We start from the raw sequence: 19,911 nt of genomic DNA, 5'->3' as shown, positions 1-19,911 counted from the left end.
GAAACAACAGAATCAAAGGCTTGTTGAAAAAGATAAACATCTTTAGATGCTGCTGGAGCATAAATAAAGAGAGAGATGATCTAAGCCAGTGACAGGTTACCTGGTGGCCTCCAGATATTTTGGATTACAACTCTCAGAAGCTCCAGCCAACTTAGCACATCACTGGAGATCTTTCACCCATTGCCACCAACCATACCTCAGAAAGCAATAGTGCACACAAGTGGATAAACTTAAAGGTAATCTTAAAGAACAATTGTAACAAAAAAGTGTTACCCTTAACCCTAGCAGAATACAATGGACAACAAAGAAGTTAAGGAAGAAGATTAAAAATAATGATTTTATAGATTGAACAGCAATGTTAAAAATAATATATACAAAGCATTCTGTCACATGTGCAAAAATACAATCAATCCATCAAACAATTCAACAAAGAATGCTCAGTAAAGTTGTTTCCTTTGGCCAGACGTGTTTTGACGCAAAGTCTTCCTCAATGGCCTGTGAGCTCAAAGCTGGTTGGAGCCAAGGGCTGTTTTCGTTGTTGTTATTGGGACTGACTTTACAGTTTTCAAATAGTTAAAGGCATAAATGAAATCAAGTGTCACTTCCCACTGTGTAGTTCCAACCATTCCCAGGAAGCCCATACAAAGTGTCTCCAACAACCTCTGCTCAAACACGGTATTGCCGTATCTTGATTGTATTTTTGCACATGTGATAGAATGCTTTGTATATATTATTTTTAAACATTGCTATTCAATCTTAAAGAACAGTCAGATTCACATAGCCTCCTCCCATCCTTCAAGTAGCTCGGTCCCAAGTTGTTTGACACTTTAAAGGTATGATCTGCACTCAAAAGAACTAGCCGCCAGTGCAACTAATACAATAAAGACCACATAATTCCAACAGTCTATCCCACTTACTATTTTGGACATAGCCTTCTGCACCAACTGAAATTTCCAAATGTTTTCCAAAGGCAGCCCCACTTAAGAGTGTATTATTATAGTCCAATGGAAATCTAACCAATGCTTATATGACAATGGCCAGGTCTGACCATACTAGGAACACTTGTCACACCACTCGTAATAGCACAATTATATTTTGTAGATTACCCAGCAAAGTCTCTATGAGATACCCCAGCAACTGTTCTTTGGCCAAGCATGTTTGACAGCACTATCCAAATGGTTAAGTTTTCTCCTGTGACTATTATGCATCTCTCTTTGCTATTCACATGCAGGTATCAACGATCGTGGAACAAACTTAATAAGACAAAACTGCTTCAGGATGCTCTGGAAAGATCAGGAAGGAAAGATCTGGCTGATAAACTTCGGTGTCTTCACTGGGGACATCAAAAACTGAGTAATAGGGTGGAGTTACCGTCTGCATTTCCCTTTCTCATTACTGTGTATAAGACAATTAACAGCAAAGAGGGGCTTAAAAAAATTAACCAGCTTAGTCATAAATAACATAGGATCCCCCCCCCCCACTCGTGAGTACTGTTAAAGTCAACAGCATAACATATGTTGATTTTAACAACATAGCAGAATAGTTTTAAGAAACTTACACATCCTGACTTGGATTTTTCTCAACATCATCATTCGTTAATTTTTCAGTACTTTGGGAATCCATGATTTTTCACTTCTTCAGAAATGGTTAGCTAATGCAGAATTCTCTTAATTATATATTGGTGAGCAGTATCCAACTGTGTCATTCTGCTAGCACAAATGTCATTGGCCTAGCAAAACCCAGGTTCCAAACTATGCACAAGAGGGATGCCAACTAAAGTTATGTTTGCCAAACAGTTATGCAACTGGTTATGCTTGTACAACTGTAATGCGCAACCACTTGCGCAACAGAAAGATTAGGAGAAGCACTCTTAGTGCTATTTGAATTGGCGGATTGACACCGTTGGATACTGCCCACTGTTGATAAATAGTGTGTTGGAATCTTGATCAGTTTTTTGGATTTACAATTTAAGTTGTTAAATAACTATCCTGTGATTTTGAATCTTACAAACTGGAAAGCCTTTTAAGTAAAACCTTTTAAAAATTAGAATATGTATAGAAATGAGGCTTTGATCTTTTGCATTTGACCATGAAAAGGGGGTTCTTTGTCCGACAGGCACCTCTAGCCGTGATCTGGAGACAATTGCACAGCAAGTGTGTGTGTGTGTGTGCCTGCCTGCCTGCAGCTTTTCTTTTCTTTTTTGCACCCTTAAGTATTTTTGAATATGAGGGGTAAAATATTCATTCTTCACTAGGATGAAGACCCAGCTGCATCCTCCATATACAACTGCTGTTTTGCCCCTTCTGATTAACCAAGCCCAACCTATCCCCTTTCTCACACCAACCATGGAGCCTGAAAGCACCAGACAATACAGTCGCTGTATAAAGTTCTACCTACAAGTGTATACCACTTCTTTGGATAACAGCCATAAAGTCAGAAACAGTGATAATGACTGATAGCATCTTTTAATAGTAAAAACTCTTAGGTGTTTCCACTTAATTTTACATACATTAAGAGCAGGAATTATTATTGAATACAGTTAATCAAGTCAGGAGTTCACTTGTTGAGATTTAAAATTGTTTTCCAAATGTTCAATCAAAGACTCCATCTCTGCAGCCTCCAACAGCTTGCTGATTAGTTCATCCAGGAGCCCTTTGCCGCTTAAAAATTCCTATCAAAAGATGAGGGGAAATTAAGGAAATTGCTGTAGACTGAGAAGATCAAAGTAAGCTAGGATTTCAACAGTAAATTAAATGCTCAGGGCCTACTTTTCAGTTTTTATTCAGGCACAGTTCATATATACAAATACACTTTTGATGCCATCATACAGTCAATCCCTAACATCTCCACTTAAAGGGGTGTCAGGTTGCAGGGCTTGAGACCTTGGAAGACCACTGCTAGCCAGAAAAATACTGGACTAGAAGGACTAATGGTCTGGCTCCATGAGAGTCAGCTATATGAGAAGTTCTATATTCTCACATTTTCTTCAGAGTAATATCTTATTTAGAATAAATACCTTGATGTCACGGATTTCATAAGAGATCCTGTGGTCAGTGACTCTGTCTTGGCTGAAGTTATACGTGCGAATTCTTTCTGATTGGGATCTTGTCCCTAACTATAAAATAATATTTTGATTTGTTTTACAATTTTTTTAAAAATACAATATTTCAAACATTTTCAGTATATCATTACTGTTGCTTAATGACAAAGTACTTTGTTTTCAAAATTGACAATTAAGGGTTTCTGTTGACCATGTAATAGTGGTGTTCAGTGGCAAATCATGGGTTAATTAACCCACGAATTGCAGGGTTAAACCGCCGATTTATTACAAATATCTCATTCATAGGTTGTTACAGTAACATCCGAACTCAAGCACAGTGGGTTGTTCGTGGGTTAAACAACCCGAAGTTAATCCGTGGTCTGTTCTTAAGTTAACTTTGGATTGTTTAACTCATTTACAACCCAAAGTGCCATCACGTTGCAACACTCGTAGGTTGTTGCTGAAAACCAGAAGTGGTGTGCATTTCCACAAATCATGCATTGATTAACCCAAGTTTTCCTGCTGAATGCTGCCGTTATGTGCAAACAGTGCCATTGTATGCACATTTAAAAGTATGTGCACCATTATAACCATTCTTGAAATTTCACTTTGGGACAATGTGTTTTTAACATAATAATCTTTAATTTATTGAATTTATGGGAAAGGTTATAATTATTCCCAGTGCACAAATGGAAACAAATCACTCAGTTGCCCTGTGATCTGGAGATAATTGCACAGTAAGTGATTCTTATTTGCACTGCAAACTAGTTGCACAGCATGCAGATCAGAGTCAAAAGAGCTATCTAAATGGCAGGCCTGGATTGTATGAGACCAGGAAAAGTAACCTGTCACTTTACGAGTGTAGTAAAAAAAATATCCAACTAGAACATAGAGGAGAACATGAAGAGCTGGTCTATGATGAGTCAAAACAATCCAGGCATGTACCATCAACTCCAACTAGTTTCAAGACTACTCAGTTTCTACCCAATAACCTTCCCAAGCTCTTCTACTGCCGTTCTTGTTAATATTGAAACTAAGGCAGAGGGAATATGACCTCACCTGCTGCTTTCTAACACTCTGCTCTTGCTGCTGCTCTCTCTCAACAGTCTGCTGGTACAGCTTCTCCCGCAGTGTCTGCAGAGCTGTTTCTCTATTCATTTGCTGAGATCGCTCCTGCTGGCACTCAACTGTTAACCCTTGAGAGTGTGAGAAAGTATCTATCAGAGATCGCCCAAATAAGTCTTGTAAAACATGGATGCTAGCCTGATCAGAACTACAATTCTGTCCTAGTAAAACATAAAATACCATGTTCTAGGGAACAAAATGCATGCGTTTCTTTTAAACGTTTTTCTAGCAGAGAATGCAAATTTTTATATAAACATAGAATCAAAAGAAATATTACCATTAGAAATGATTTCCAGGAAAATAGCTTATTATAATTATAAATATTTAGGGCATGATGAGGCAGCCAACCCCCAAGCTTAGCTTGGAGCTAGATACAACAGAAGTCATGCAATTTTTTTTATTTAAGAGATTTATACCCAACCCTTCAACAGGTTCCGAAAACAAATTAAAACACCACAAGTTAAAAGAACGATAAAATGAAACAAAACAAAAAACGTACCTGTGGGAATGTGTACAATCCTTACAGCACTATCTGTTGTATTAACATGCTGTCCTCCTGCCCCTTTGGCTCGAAATGTATCTATACGCAAATCTCTTGAGTCTACTTTAATCTTTACCTTGAGAGAAAACAGTTTTAGAACAATTTTATTACCTTATATGAAATTGCATGGCTATACATTAACATATATACATGTTTCTCACCATGGGAGAGAGACTCCACTTACTACCAACCTCCTTTCCTTCATCTGAAACCACTCCTTTCCTGCCCAGAGGATCGAAAGAACAGCACTACCTGGGGTATCTGCTCAAGAACAGCGGCCATGTGTTTGCATTTTTTAATGCAATCTTTGACTGGTAATATTTGTTTGGGCAGGGACATGTTCTTTATTAACTATTGCCTGCCATTTAAGGATAGATGCCATGTATCCACGCAGTTGCTGCACCCAGCAGGCCCCTCAACGTATTGAACACGAAGCCAAATGGAATAGAACACAAACAGGGAATATCCCAGGGGATGCCAATCCATTTTTTTTAATTGAACACGGTCAAACACATGCAGAAGTTAAAGCTATCTCCAATGGTGTGAAGTGTTTGTGACATCCTTCCACATGTAGTTATAGCCAAGAAAACAGCCATTTATTTAAAAACTAACTTTTATGAAATTAAATACAAAGAGATAGTAGCTAGAATGAAAACATTTAATTATTGTTAATCTCACCTCGTCTGGCTGAGGGAGGACAATGACTGACATGGTGCCAGTGTGAATCCGCTGCATTCTTGAAGATAAACCAGTCTCAGGGATTCGCTGCACCCTGTGAGTACCTCCTTCATATTTCAAATGCCTGTAGACATTGTTTCCCAAAATACGAGCAGCAGCATGGTGTAACCCACCTTCAAAAGCATATAATAAATATTACATATTAGGCAGCAGGAAGGAGGCAATCCTTTTAAGCCATCTGTATGGCTGGCATAACAGGGTAGTCCCATACCATAATCAGCAGGAGTATATTTCATAATCTCAAACGTCCAGCATTTGTAATCGGCATAGTTCCGGTACATCTCAAACACTTCTTTGGTAAATTGCTGACAAATATCACCTGAAACGTAAGAATTTTTTCTGAAAGTTACTGGAATTTTATTAGGAATACTGCACTCCTCAGTATACTACTACTAGTAGTAATAATTTAGTTTATCTAAGTCAGCATTTGTGATTAGAATTTAAAACAAAACATTGATAAAATGGAACACAAGTTGATAAAATACAGTTTTGCAAACCAGGAGTATGGTTTGGAATAACTTTTACTTCTGATGACTTAGCTGACCTCCAGTTGTTCTGCCAGATGTTACTTCTACTATGACATCACTTTCATCATATTTTCCCCTTGGTATCAAGATCTGGAAAATCTGAAAAATAATGACTCAGAAGTCAAAATTTAGTCTTGGAAGTGCTTTTTGAGCTTCTAGAGCTTGGAATCCCTACATAAGTACAAAGTGGCAGACAGTTGTCAAAGCTATAGTCACATGAGCAGAGACAAAACATTATTATTTTTCTGTTGGGTTTGTTCAGGAGCAGGTTCACCCAAATTTCTTGCATACAGAAACACAGTATCTTTTCCCCCACAGTATCATAACACGGAAACAGAATTTTCTGTTTATCCCCACAGTTCCTCACAAACCAGCGTGCATAAGTTTTACTACAGTGGGGCTGCAGAAAGTCCTTATCCTTGATAGCATGCCTTGGCTATTGGCCTATAAAGTATAGTGTTGAGTCTTTAGAAATCCTGCATTTACACTACAGTAACATTACCCTGTCTCCACAAAAGCAGTCAGCTAGAACAGGTCATGTTTCCCTACACAACAGCTAAAACGTCAAGAATACAGGACATTACATACAGGAATACAGGACTGAGACCTCTTGCCTCCATGAAGTTGAAACTCTGGAGATTTAGGGTACTTCCATGGAAACATAGGGAGCTGCCTTATACTGAGTCAGACCATAGGTCCATCTAGCCCAGTACTGTCGACACTGACTGGCAGTGGCTCTCCAGGAATTCAGGCAGGACTCTTTTCTAGACCTACTTGGAGAATGCTCTGCCATTTTGCTGTGGCCTTAGTACCAGATTAGGTTTTTATGGCGCCATTGCCCTGCCTCATTCACAGAGGTTTACAGGGGTCGAAATGACATCTACTCATAGCCCTGCACATTTTGTCACCATTTACTCCATCTTTTTTTCTTAACACAGAAAATGAGTTAAGTATGAAAAAAAACACAGTACAACTGCATAATGCCTTCTCATTGCTAGTGCTAGGAATCCACCATCTGGAAGTATCCAGCTTATCAGGAAAGGGGGGGGGGAATCCAAAACACAGATAACGGGCTTCCTAAAAAGTGAGACCTCATTTACATGAGACACAAGCTATGGACAACTAAAAGCCAAAGAGGTAGAAAGCAGATAAGCCCTTGAATGGACCAGAGGCAGAGGGGAAAGCTGGAAAGTAAACTGAAGTGAATTGCTGAGCATCAAAGCAAGAAAAAGACACCTCTGAAGCATCTATTGCAAAAAGATATCACCCCTCAAAATATTCTATCAAAGGAACCATCAATTTTAAACATCCTGTCCAATACCAGAACATATAATTCAACCTCAAAGACATAAAGTAACATCAGAAGCCTCCCTTTCTACATAAGCACAATTGAGAGCTAACTGTAAATAAACATCTGTAAAGACCCATTGCTTCAGAGTCAAACTAGACTTATTTTGGAAAGGTCAACAAGGACTCCAGAGCTAATCATCGTTCATGAGCCAAAAGGACACTCAAGCATCGTGAGCAGTAACCAATGGTATCAGGTTTGGTGAACTGGAAGGTATCTTGAGACAGTTCTCCATTTCAATGAGAGTCCTTGTGACCCTCCAAACGTTTTGATCTATAACTCCCATCTGCCCTATCCAGCATAGCCAATAGTGAGGCTTGATGGAAGTTGTACGCCAAAACATGTGGGGGGCTACGAGTTGCCCACCCCTATTTTAGATAACAGCAGAAAATACTGACAAGAATAAGTAGCCATGCAAGGCTGAATCTGTAATATGCCAGGCTCAATCCAAGAGCATCAGTGTGTGAGAAATAAGTGCTGAGATACTGACTGGGTTCAGATGACATGATAACCCACAATGGGTTAAATAATGGGATTATTTAATCCATCATGTTTTAAATAATTCCCAATGGATGACACGAATTTTTAAACCCAGGATGAGTTATTTGCCCAAAATAACTCACTCTGATAACCCATGGTCTGCAGTAGGGGGGTTATTTAAACTAGTGTGGGTTATCATATAGTCTGTTGGGCACGTGGGTTAAGTTGATTGCCTGCAGAGTCATGCGGAGAGACATCATATAGCTGCCGTCGCTCTATAAACACATGAAGGTTTGCAGGATCAGGACCACACTTCATAGGCAGTCTTCCCTAGTAGGGAGCACCCAATCCACCTTCAAAATCCTGTGTGATTTCACCCAGAGGAGGTAAAATCCAGGGTGCCCCAAACAGGGCTGGCACAAATAAACCTTTGGAAAATAAACAAATATTTCCGCCAATTCATCCCTGAGCAATTGTGCACTTTAGGTAATGAGGGAAATGCTCATTTTGGCTTTTTTCTTTATTTTTTCTTATTTTCCATTAGGGCAGCCTTTCTCAACCTGGGGCGCTCCAGATGTGTTGGACTGCATCTCCCAGCATTCTGGGAGTTGTAGTCCAACACATCTGGAGCGCCTCAGGTTGAGAAAGGCTGCATTGGGGGAAGGCTCTGTATGAAGTTTGGTCCCAATCCTACAAACTTCCAAGAGTTTATTAGTGCTACCCCTTTTTTGTGCACCCGGGATTTTCTGTCCTCTTGCAGAGGTTTTCATTGTTGGATCAAGTGCCTCCCGATTAGGAGAGGCTGTGTGTGACATATTGTCCCAATCATGCAAAGCCCCAAGGTTTTAAAGCCACCTCCCCTTGGCAATGTATGTTCCTGCTTATCTATTCCATTATTATACTGTTCAAGAATATCTAATATCTTGACTGCACTTTTTTTTTGGTCATCCTCAACATTTATTGTCCTTACTATGTCCAGTAATATGGCAGTTTCCATCCACACATGTGTGTATGCAAAAAGGCACTTCTAGAAGAAATGCACCCAATGTTACAAAAATCAAATGCCTGCTACTTTCAATAGCCACACTGAAAGATGGCAAGATGCATCCCCACTCTACGTGTGCAGGAGCTCAAACTCAAAGTACTAGCATGATTATGCTCAAAGCGCAGTGGGTACTATTATAAATCACTTAGTTTTCCCCACATATAATGACATCTAATGATAACCAGCACTTCACTAGATCCGTCTTGCTTTTCCCCTGCAGAAGTCTGCGGACGCAAAGCAGCTGTTCACATGTACAAAGTTCCTAGCATCGTATAAGATGGATCAGGAGAGTATTTAAAATTAAATCACAGGACTCAAATGTTCCACTGCTCACCTTTTGATACAGAGTGCTGATGGTCTGATGAATAACTTCCTTTTCCTCTAGAGCAAGTTCTAGCAGTTGTTTCTCTTCTGGAATGTCTAGCTCTAGGATCAAATGGCAGAAGTAAACATTAAGCAGTCATGTTCAGCTTAAAATAAATAGGGTGCATCCACACCAACAGTCCTGTTACATTTCATTTCACTTTTGTTCTTTTGGGAACAATCTTCACACATTTCCTATATATGTATACTGCTTTCTCCCGCCAATGCAAGGGTAGAATTTAGATTGCAAATTTGCACCCAGGCTCATCCAAAGACAATGTGCCACAAAAAAGTGGTGAGAGAAATTTTAAAATAGAATTATGTTATACTTTTTTTCACGACCATGAAATAGCTTCTATTACATGATGAAATTTAAGAGGTGTCTATATCAACAAATATGCTAAAGGGGAGAGGAAGAAATGAATATAATTTATTTTATGCATTTTTTACATTTCTATACTTACCATTAACTGAAGCTCTCTTGGAATAGCCAGAAAATAGCCTCTTTCCTCCCAATAGAAGAGAGTGATAAAAGTGGACAAGACTATTACTTAGCTAGTTGCTGGGGAACGGGAGAGCAACTAGTAAGGCAGATAGTGTTTCTTAATGACTAAGGCATGTAGTGACAGCAAGAAAAGAGACTACAACATTCTGCCTTTGCTGGTATGATTTATGGCAAGTCATTGGTTCTCATGAGTTCCACAACACTGTTCTTCAGCAAGTGCATTGTGCCCAAAGCTAACAGAAGTGACAACAGTGGCACAACTTCTTAAAAATGCTCCAAAAGGTCACTTTCGTAAACACTTCTAAAGCAAGACACTTCCTACAGCAACCCCACGCACCCACCCACGCTGCTCCAATAATTTATGTAAACTGCTACTGGTTCCAACACACTGAAGAAACAAGTTAGAAACAGATCAGTGACTTTTGAATTAATCCCAACATGCACGTGCATCTTTGGTTGCAAACTATATTTGGGCCTACTCCTTACTAGTTTCTGGAGTAATCCATACCCATGCAGTTTAGAAGTGAGAGATAGTTGGAATGGTCTGGAAAACTAGGAGGGAACAAATGAGTTATAACGAGCTACTTGATGTCAGAAAATTAGTGCACAAATAACTGTTTTACTAAGTGGAACGAAAGCAAAAGAACTATGAAAAGCTGAAAGATGGGATGGGGAAGAGAGAGAAAAGTGAACTACGAGAAACAGACGTGTAACTTACTTGCACACAGTATCTCCAAATCCTGAATTCCTTTTTTTGCCTCTTGTATTTCTTTTAACGCCAGAGCAAGTGGGGACAATTCAGCATGTCTTTTGCTCAGATCCCTTCTTCTGTCTTCATTTACTGAGCAGTCATTTAGCAACTGATCAATCCTTTGATATTCTTGGCTTAAGGTCTGCAAATACTTTTGCAAGATTTCATGGTTCCACACAGTTCTTGAAGTCTGGTGATATCTCCTTGAGCAGTTATTAAATACTACAGTAGAGGTAACTGTATTCCACAAATAGTTGTGCTGAAAGGTATTCAGTTCTACAAACTGAGTAGCTCTCTTAGCAAGTAAAGGAAGATGGCACCGCTGGCGATAGTGATAGCATTTCGCAAACAGCGTTCGAAAAAGGAGAATCTGTTGGTGAGGTTTCATCTCAGTTTTAATATTCTGTAATGTAAAAAAACAACAGAGTTCAGAATTTCCCACTGACTTTTATTTTAATGAGCTATCTATTTAAAGGACCTAGTTTTGCTCTCCAAAGCTGTACTTATTTCAATTTTTGAAACATTGTTTAAACTGCATTATATTTGTATCTCAGCCTATAATATTAAATCTCATTTACAATCCTAGTAGCTTTATGAGGTAGGTTACTAATATTTATTTTAAACATATGGCAATCTGAAGTTTGCCAAGGATGTCACATTCTTAGGACCTTGAATTCTCAAACTTCCCTCCCTAGGAATGGATACACATATAGATTGATAGTTCAGTGAAATGTATAAACTTTAATCAAAACAAGCCACTGCAGAGGTAGAGCATGAACAACTTTTTGTGTTTCTGGTATCATATCCTGTTTTTAGTAAGAGTCAACTTGAGCTCACAGGAAACTTGCTAGATTTGCATGCTGTTATAAGAATAAATTTACACATCCCATGTTATTGACAAATCATTTCAAATTTAAAGACATTCAAAAGCCAAGATGAATCTTTCCTAATAGTTCTGATTAATCTTATCAACAGGAACTCCAAAGTTCAGTGTTTTTTTCAGGAAATATCCAGTTTCTGAACTAATAATTTCACACCCTCTGGTAAGGACGACTAATACCTTTGGTAGCCATAGGGCAAGGGTGCACAACCTACAGGCCAGCAAGGGTGCCCTAACACACACACACCACCAAATTCCCTCCCCTCCTGCCGCTGTTTTCCTGCCAATTGTGCCATGACTTCTCTCTATCCCCTCCCCCAGTGATCCTGACACTGCAGCTATCAACAAGGAAAGATCAGTCTGGATCAGGATCAAGGGATGTATGTGTGTGTATGTGTGCGCACACAGGTGGCCCCCGACCCTTGAGCCAGGATCACATGCAGCCCTCAGGTCCATAAAAGGTTATCAATCTTGTTTTGTAAACTGTCGCTCCAACTTAAAACAAAATTTTATTATAACAGACAATTAAGATTGTGTACTGATGGAAATTCCAACTTCAACTCGTTCAAAATATGGCAGCCAGGCTGGTCCCCAGGACACCTAGGGGTGACCATATTACACCAATTATAAAATCTCTTCACTGGCCAATCAGTTTCCAGACAAAGTATAAAGTGTTGGTTATTACCTTTAAAGCCCTACATGGTTTGGGTCCAGGTTGCCTGTGGGATCGTCTTCTCCTGTACAATCCGCCCCACACACTCAGGTCCCCTGAGAAGAATTTACTTCAGCCAGCTGAAACTAGATTTACAACTGTTACCCAGAGGACCTTTTCTTCTGCTGCTCCCAGACTGTGGAATGGCTTGCCGGAAGAGATTCACCAACTCAACAGTCTTTCTGAATATAAAAAAGCTATGAAGACTGATCTCTTCTGGCAAGCCTAGCCAGTAAAATTTTAAGAAGTCTGGTTGTTATTTTAACAATGTATTGGTTTTATATGTTTTAATCAGTTTTATGTATTTTATAACATTTTTGTATTTTATGTTGTTCCCCACCTCGATCTAGAGGGAGAGACGGGTAAGGTATAAATAAATACATTATTATTATTATTATTATTATTATTATTATTATTATTTTGACCGAATAACCAACCATGGTGTGAAAAAGTCCCAAAAGACCACAAAATAACCAACCATTGACTATTTAATCCACCGCTGGATATCGTGTCATCCGAACCCAGTCACAGACTTTGATATACTGAATGTGGAACATGCAGTGGTAAGTGGTTAGAAACTTGCTATAAATATTTCTGTTTTCAAAAAATAATTCTGGTCAAAATTTTAAAACGAGGACACTCCTGATCTACATACTATTTCTTGCAGCGCACTGTTGATATTTGGTACTCCAATACAAATTGGATAGCTGGGCTGCATATTAAGAACTGTATAAGCAGCACCAGGATCTAATCTGGTGAGTTAGATTTTTATCTATCAATGACTATTATAATTTCAAATGATTTGTAATAATGTATATTAATGTGTAAGCTTTTTAAATAATTAATTTTTGGTTTGATTCAAGCCACTGAGGAAGGCTATTCAGGCTGAAATGTGTTTGGCTTTGTTTTGAGATCATCATGCATTTTTCTCTCTCTTAATTCCATGAGCATCCAACAAGGAGTGATTTTAACTACTATTCTATCATCTCCACCATATATTGCCCTTTTTCATTCCTACTTACTGTAGCTAGTACTGGGCTCTATGAGAATTTGTTATACATGACTTTGTACTGCACAGAATTGTGATTTTTAAGTAATTGGGGATTACACCCACAGTTTAAGTAAAATTTGTGCTCAATATTTATAGTTCATTGAATTAATCACTTTAAAGTTGTATTACAACATCACAAAGATATACAGGCAAGGTCCCAGCAAAAACAACCTGAAGAACTGCACAAAAAGGGAATTAGATTTTGAAAGCTAGGAGGTAGTAAGAAAACTATATAATATTTTATGCTATGACCCCATTATAGCCTGAAAAACTAAATGAACCAAATGAAGATCACACATTCATGGCAAAATCCATAGACCCATTATTTTGATTTAATTACATTTACCATCTGATCCAATGCACACTTAATCAGTGGGAATTACTTCCAAGTAAATGTGCACAGGATTACACCCTTACAGTGAAATCGGATGCATATCTACTTAGAAGTCCCACTGTGTTAAATGGAGCTTACTCCAAGGTAAATATGTATAGGATTAAAACTTTAATAGTTCTATGAAAAGGAGGACAGGGCTCCTGTCTCTTTAACAGTTGCATAGAAAAAGGAATTTCAGCAGGTGTCATTTGTATATATGGGGAACCTGGTGAAATTTCCTCTTTGTCACAGCAGTTAAAGCTGCAGGAGCTATACTAGAGTGACCAGATTTAAAAGAGGGCAGGGCACCTGCAGCTTTAACTGGTGTGATGAAGAGGGAATTTCACCAGGTTCTCCACTTATACAAACGACACCTGCTGAAATTCCCTTTTTGATACAACTGTTAAAGATACAGGAGCCCTGTCCTCCTTTTCATATGGTCACCCTACAATTCCAGAGATGGCGCAAACATACACAATATTACCAATACCTTTTTGCAAACTCTTTTACAACACAGTTTACAGAAAATAGGTAAGATGGTACCTGATATTCAGTCAATTCCTGCTGAAAGTAGCACAATGATTTTCAACACCAACCTTATTCAACATATCAATACATATAGTTTGTTAGAAAACGGAAGTCCTTCAGAAACACAAAGGAAGTGAGAGAAAACTACATCTCCCAGCGATCTTACTATGTACTTCAAGTCCCAGAATGCTAGAGCAAATGTTTTTTAGTTAACCTCTTAATTGCCACAACCCTATGTATATAATACACAGAATCTATTTAATGTGTGGATATGAGCAGAACCTGCCCTTTCCCAAGCACCAAGGTCACCAAGAGAGGAGTTAGATAGCCTGTGCCTTATTGGTACCCTCCAATCATTGCTTTACTTTCTTCCTTACATGGGAATGGTTGCCTTCATATCATTTTCAGACTGAACGAGATGGTTGAGTGTGTCCTTGCATTTTGCAAGTTTACTGACTTACACACCACCTCCTCTACACCACCACGTCTCTGCAATATATATATGGGGAAGTTTCACTGAAGTGGCAAACATTTATATGAACTCTAGTACTTCAAGTTGGGGCCTGGAGAAGGCTATTAATGACTACTAGTTCTGACAGCTATGTGCTACCTCCAGTATCCAAGGCAGTAAGCCTATATACACCATTTGCTGGGGAACATAGGCAGTAGGGTGTGCTGCTTGTGGGATCCTGGTCAACTTGTTGACTGCAGTATGAACAGAGCGCTTGACTAAATGGAGCCTTGGTCTGATCCAGCCCTATACATGTTAATGTTAGCATGTCACCAATCAACGAACCTGTTAAGTGAACTGCTGGTGTTACCATTACACATGGGCCAGCATGTGTAAGTGCATTTAACCACCCAACAGGTGCTTGGGGAATCCATACAAGGCTAAGAGCTTTCCATGTTGTTTCTGTATAAATCATGCCCAAGAAATAGGACCCAAGCTGAAAGTATGCAGATGGAGATACGGAACTGTGAAGAGAAAGGTTGGCACAGTTCTTAGTAACCCCTTTAAATTCCATGTGACAAGGAAAAAAGGCTAGAGTTTGGAACAACCATGAATTAAGAAACAAAGCTTACAGCTGAGTTTGGATGACACGCTAATCAATGGTTGTTTCCCATTCTGTTCCTATTACCCCTCCAGTCGATTGGCGTGTCGTCTGAACTCAGCCTGTCTATCCAGCTGGCATTGCCTCACCGTGACAGATGGTTGTCCAGCTGCCTCTTGAATGCCTCTAGTGTGGGAGAGTCCACAACCTCACCAGGCAACTGATTCCATTGTCGTACTGCTCTAACAGTCAGGAAGTTTTTCCTGATGTCCAGCTGGAATCTGGCTTCCTTTAACTTGAGCCCATTATTCCGTGTCCTGCACTCTGGGAGGATCGAGAAGAGATCCTGGCCCTCCTGTGTGTGACAACCTTTTAAGTATTTGAAGAGTGCTATCATGTCTCCCCTTAGCCTTCTCTTCTCCAGGCTAAACATGCCCAGTTCTTTAAGTCTCTCTTCACAGGGCTTTGTTTCCAGACCCCTGATCATCCTGGTTGCCCGCCTCTGAACACGCTCCAGCTTGTCTGCATCCTTCTTGAAGTGAGGAGCCCAGAACTGGACGCGATTTGGAAGCTATACTTCTATATTAAGAACATAAGAAGCGCCATGTTGGATCAGACCGAGGGTCCATCTCATCCAGCACTCTGTTCGCACAGTGGCCAACCAGCTGTCGACCAGGGAGCAACAAAGCAGGACATGGTTATGCCTATAAAGCCCTATATGGCTCAGGTACAGGTTATTTGAAAGAACATATTCTCCCTTATGAGCTTGCCCGTGCTTTAAGATTTTCTGGAGAAGCCCTTCTTTCAGTCCCACCATCTCCACAGGCGCGCTTGGTGGCAACATGGGAGAGGGCCTTCTTGGTGGCTGCTCCAGTGCTCTGGAACTCTCTTCCCCGGGGAAGCTAGTCTGGCTCCCTCCTTGATGGGCTTTTGGAAGCAGGTTAAAACTTTTTTGTTCCAGCAGAATAATCTGGCCCTCCATCTATGTTAATGTCTTATAATTTTGTTGTGTATTTTAAACGTTTATGGTTTTGTTTCCCCCCCTTCATGTATGTTTTAAACTTTGTAAGGCCGCCTTGAGGCCCAGCATTGGGCAAAAGTAGGGTGACCATATGAAAAGGAGGACAGGGCTCCTGTATCTTTAACAGTTGTATTAAAAAGGGAATTTCAGCAGGTGTCATTTGTATATATGGAGAACGGGGTGAAATTTCCTCTTTGTCACAATAGTTAAAGCTGCAGGAGCTATACTAGGGTGACCAGATGCAAAAGAGGGCAGGGCTCTTGCAGCTTTAACTGGTGTGAGGAAGAGGAAATTTCACCAGGTTCCCCATATACAAATGACACCTGCTGAAATTCCTTTTTCTATGCAACTGTTAAAGAGACAGGAGCCCTGTCCTCCTTTTCATAGGGTCACCCTAGGAATTGTCATCTCCTGTTTAAAATAGAATTGAGTGCTATGCTTCTGCTTCTAATACAGTAAAACACAAAAAGGCAGGCAGAGAAGGCAATGCTCGCAGTCTAAGCTACTGCCATGTCCATGAGACATTGTGTTAGTTGTCAGGGCTCCATGGAGCTGCCTTATACTGAATCAGAGGGTTGGTCCATCTTGCCCAATATTATCAACACCTACTGACAGTGGCTCTCTTAAGATTTCAAACAGGGTTTTTTTTTTCTTTTGGTTTGCTCTCTGGACATGCTAGGCATTTAACCTGGCACCTTCTGCATGTAAAACAGGTGCTTTACCAATGAGCAACAGCCTTGACTATTCAGTTTTGATATCCCAGCACAGCCCTCAAAACAGTTGAGTTGGAGAATTTAGATATTTCCAAACCGTCCCCTTGAAATCAGAACTATTAAAGTTTTAATCCTGTACATATTTACCTTGGAGTAAGCTCCATTTAACACAGTGGGACTTCTAAGAGACATGTAATAATAATAATAATAATATTAATAATAATAATGGTGCAACAGCACCCTCCCACCCATGTTCCCCAGCAACTGGTGCACACAGGCTTGCTGCCTCGAATACTGGAGACAGACTTTTGAAGACAGGAGAGAGATGGGTTTCCTCCACTGCCCTCGTTCCTTAGATAGTCTGCCCAAGCTGGCAGGCTTTGTGAAGCAAGCTCAGAAGCCATTTTACGGCGCCGGTTGGAAGTTGGAGAAAAGCGAGCAGGGGACAGGCAGCAGACACAGGCGCAGCGCGCTGCGGCCTCCTCGGCAATAGCAACCACAGGCCTGGGCGGGCGGACCGCTAGGGGCGTTGCGAGCGCCAAGCCCGCCTCGGTTGTCTGAGCAGCGGGAGGGGCCGGCCGGTTGGTCGGTTTGGTTCGGCTGGGCTGGGCCGGGCCGACCAGGGCCAGGCCGCGCGCGACTACCCAATCGAGCCGTGCGAGCGCCAGGCGGCGAGCGCGGGGCCATGAGGTAGTCCTTCAGTCCCGCAGCCGTTCCTTCCTTCCTTCCTTCCCTCCCTACCGGTGGGACTGCAGCCGCCGCCGCCGCCGCCGCCAGCCGTTGCGGCAAAGAGGCCGCCCGCGAGCCTGCCCGCCAGCCCACAATGCCGTCCACGCCGTTGCCGCCCAAGGAGAGCAACCTCTTCAAGCGGATCCTGGTGAGGAGCCGGCGGGCCTTCCTAGCGCGCAGCCTCTCCCAGCTCTTTCTCGTGGGTCGGAAGGGGGAGGGGTGTCACCTGAGTGGGGCGAGGCAGGGGGGGCTTTGGGGGGGCCTCCTTGGTGGTGACACCTTCCATTGCTTCCCTTCCTACTGTGCCTCGTCCCCCGGACAGGTAACCTCCCTTTGTGTGGCGCCTGCCTTTATGCCCAGCTCTTCCCAGCGTCCCCCCACTTAAGGCCGCTGAGGGGAGGGGATTTAAGCGGCCGTTCGGCCCGCGCCCCTCCTGGCCTTCCCTAACCCCAAAAAGTGAGGAGGCAGATGGGAAGAGTGTAACGCTTCTTAACCCCTTTATTTTCCTGTCTCCCTTCTCCCAACGATTTCACGTTTAATGTCCCATTTTTATCATTGCTACCTCCATCCTCTTAAGTATATAGCCTTCCCTAAGCTTGTGACTGCTAGATGTTTTGGACTACAACTCCCAGCATACCTGACCTAGCTGAAGCTGATGGGATTGGAGTTCAAACGTCTGGAGAGTACCAGGTTGGGGAAAGCTGCTCTACTAAGCACATGCGTATAAAAGGCCTACCCAGATCAATGTAAAATCAAGAATTTTAAAGATGTATTGATTCCTGTTCTAATGTTGTTCCCCGCCTCGATTCAAAGGGAGAGGCGGGTAATAAATAAATAAATTTATTATTATTATTATTATTATTATTATTATTGTTGTTGTTGTTGTTTCCAATAGCTCACCCCAACTGCTTACCCCACCCCCAGTACCTAATACCAGGTCTCTTAAATTGGATTATAGACTGCCTAGTCTTCCCGTATCTTTACACACGGGAAAGACTAAGATTGCAATCTTGTACACACTTACTTTGGGAGTAAGCCCAAATAAATACAGTGGGGCTCACTTCTGATTAAATGTGCACACAATTGTGCCGCAATCCTAGCAAGATTGAATACAGGCTGCAATCCTAAACTGATCTACACTACATTGATCATTCAATGAGTAAATAATTTGAGTAAACATACTTAGAATCATGCTGCATTTGAAGAGCCCTTCCCAATTCATATGGACTCCTCAAGAGCAACTGTTCTTACCGATCCCTCAGTTCCCATGTATACAAAATTATGACATTTATTTTAGAAAGCATAAACTTGTATAGGAAGTTAATCTGCCTTTTAAATATTGAACCCTCAGTACCCTCACTACTATCTTTTTCTCCATAACAATTTGTGTGTTGATGGAAGAATAGTTAAATAACACACCAAAATATATGTTCCCAGTTAATAGTTAAGAAGGGAACTGTGCAGTGAAATGCAGCTACATGTGTGAAGGAAGTCCCAAGTTCCAATGTCATTCTCAGCTATGAATTCGCTAGAAGTTATCAGCAAGCCACTATATCTGAGCCCCATCTGCAATTTTTTTAAAAAAGCAATTATAGTAGTACTTCTATACCATACTTGTTCACAACCAGCAGTACAATACAAAATTACAGTTTAGAGATTAACACACCTTCAGTCTGTTTGCATAGGGTCTCTAGTATAACCATAGTGTGAAACCTATTGATATTTATAATGAAATATAACTGCAACTGTCATACTATTTAAAAACCTATAAAATAAAACACTAGATCTTGAAATACATTCTGGTCTGGCCTTTATTCAGCTTGCAAAAGATATGGAGATAATACTGACCAGCCAACAAGGGTTGTTATAAGGATTCATGAAAGAATACATACTTTTGTTCACTGTTTTTCACTTTTGTAAACCGCCCAGAGAGCTTCGGCTATGGGTCGGTATATAAATGTAATAAATAAATGTAATAAATACAAAGCAGTTTGAGCATGCCAAAACCATAATAAGTCCTATGCCCTAAATTGATTTGGGATCAGATTACACATATTCTGATTTAGCAGGTTGGTTTTAATTTAATTTGTGTTTGAAATATATAGATATGCATTAAAATATATGTTGTTCAAATTGACTGGGGTATGTTAGCAATTAACTTTACGAAATGATATCTCTAGAATTGGAATACTTTCTGTGGAAAAATATAGTAGTTGAAAACATTCTGGTTTTGTAATCTGCAGAGTACGTTTCAATATTTGTGGTCATTCTCACTGTGAGTCCCATTCTATAGAAGGGGAACTGAGGCTAAAAGAGTGACTTGCCAAGTTCACACACAATTGGTGCATAGCGCAAGTGAGATGTGAAACCAGATTTCTCAGCTCCATAC

At 40.6% G+C, this 19,911-nt stretch overlaps 2 protein-coding genes across 5 annotated transcripts in view; one reads left to right on the top strand and one right to left on the bottom strand.

Moving 5' to 3' along the window:
* Nucleotides 1-2,446: 2,446 nt before the first annotated feature.
* Nucleotides 2,447-18,182, bottom strand: MTRF1 (mitochondrial translation release factor 1). Of its 2 annotated transcripts, none has more exons than XM_063125973.1 (10): nt 18,160-18,182; nt 10,431-10,866; nt 9,179-9,270; nt 5,989-6,070; nt 5,656-5,763; nt 5,385-5,557; nt 4,665-4,782; nt 4,100-4,236; nt 3,017-3,115; nt 2,447-2,671 (listed from the first exon to the last, which is right to left on the bottom strand). In XM_063125973.1, the coding sequence occupies exons 2-10, from the start codon at nt 10,849-10,851 to the stop codon at nt 2,549-2,551; spliced, it is 1,353 nt and encodes a 450-aa protein (XP_062982043.1). In that variant the 5' UTR covers nt 10,852-10,866; nt 18,160-18,182; the 3' UTR covers nt 2,447-2,548. The 2 variants fall into 2 exon arrangements, with proteins under 2 accessions (XP_062982043.1, XP_062982042.1); XM_063125972.1 differs by lacking the exon at nt 18,160-18,182 and adding an exon at nt 14,023-14,109.
* Nucleotides 17,567-19,911, top strand: part of NAA16 (N-alpha-acetyltransferase 16, NatA auxiliary subunit) — a 439,249-nt gene continuing 436,904 nt past the window's right edge. For 2 of the 3 annotated variants that reach the window (XR_010025449.1, XM_063125970.1), the window contains exon 1: nt 17,568-17,670. Coding sequence is in view for 2 of the 3 variants with exons in the window: in XM_063125970.1 (XP_062982040.1) it covers nt 17,617-17,670 (54 nt within the window). In the remaining variant the exon portion in view is untranslated. Of the gene's footprint in view, nt 17,671-19,911 lie in introns of all 3 variants that reach the window. The other variant, XM_063125971.1, reaches the window with a different exon arrangement.

This window comes from Elgaria multicarinata, chromosome 5, assembly GCF_023053635.1.
Source record: "Elgaria multicarinata webbii isolate HBS135686 ecotype San Diego chromosome 5, rElgMul1.1.pri, whole genome shotgun sequence".
NCBI classification, from domain to species: Eukaryota; Metazoa; Chordata; class Lepidosauria; order Squamata; family Anguidae; genus Elgaria; species Elgaria multicarinata.
Note: the sequence above shows the minus strand (reverse complement) of the source record. Positions and strands in the feature narration are given on the sequence as shown.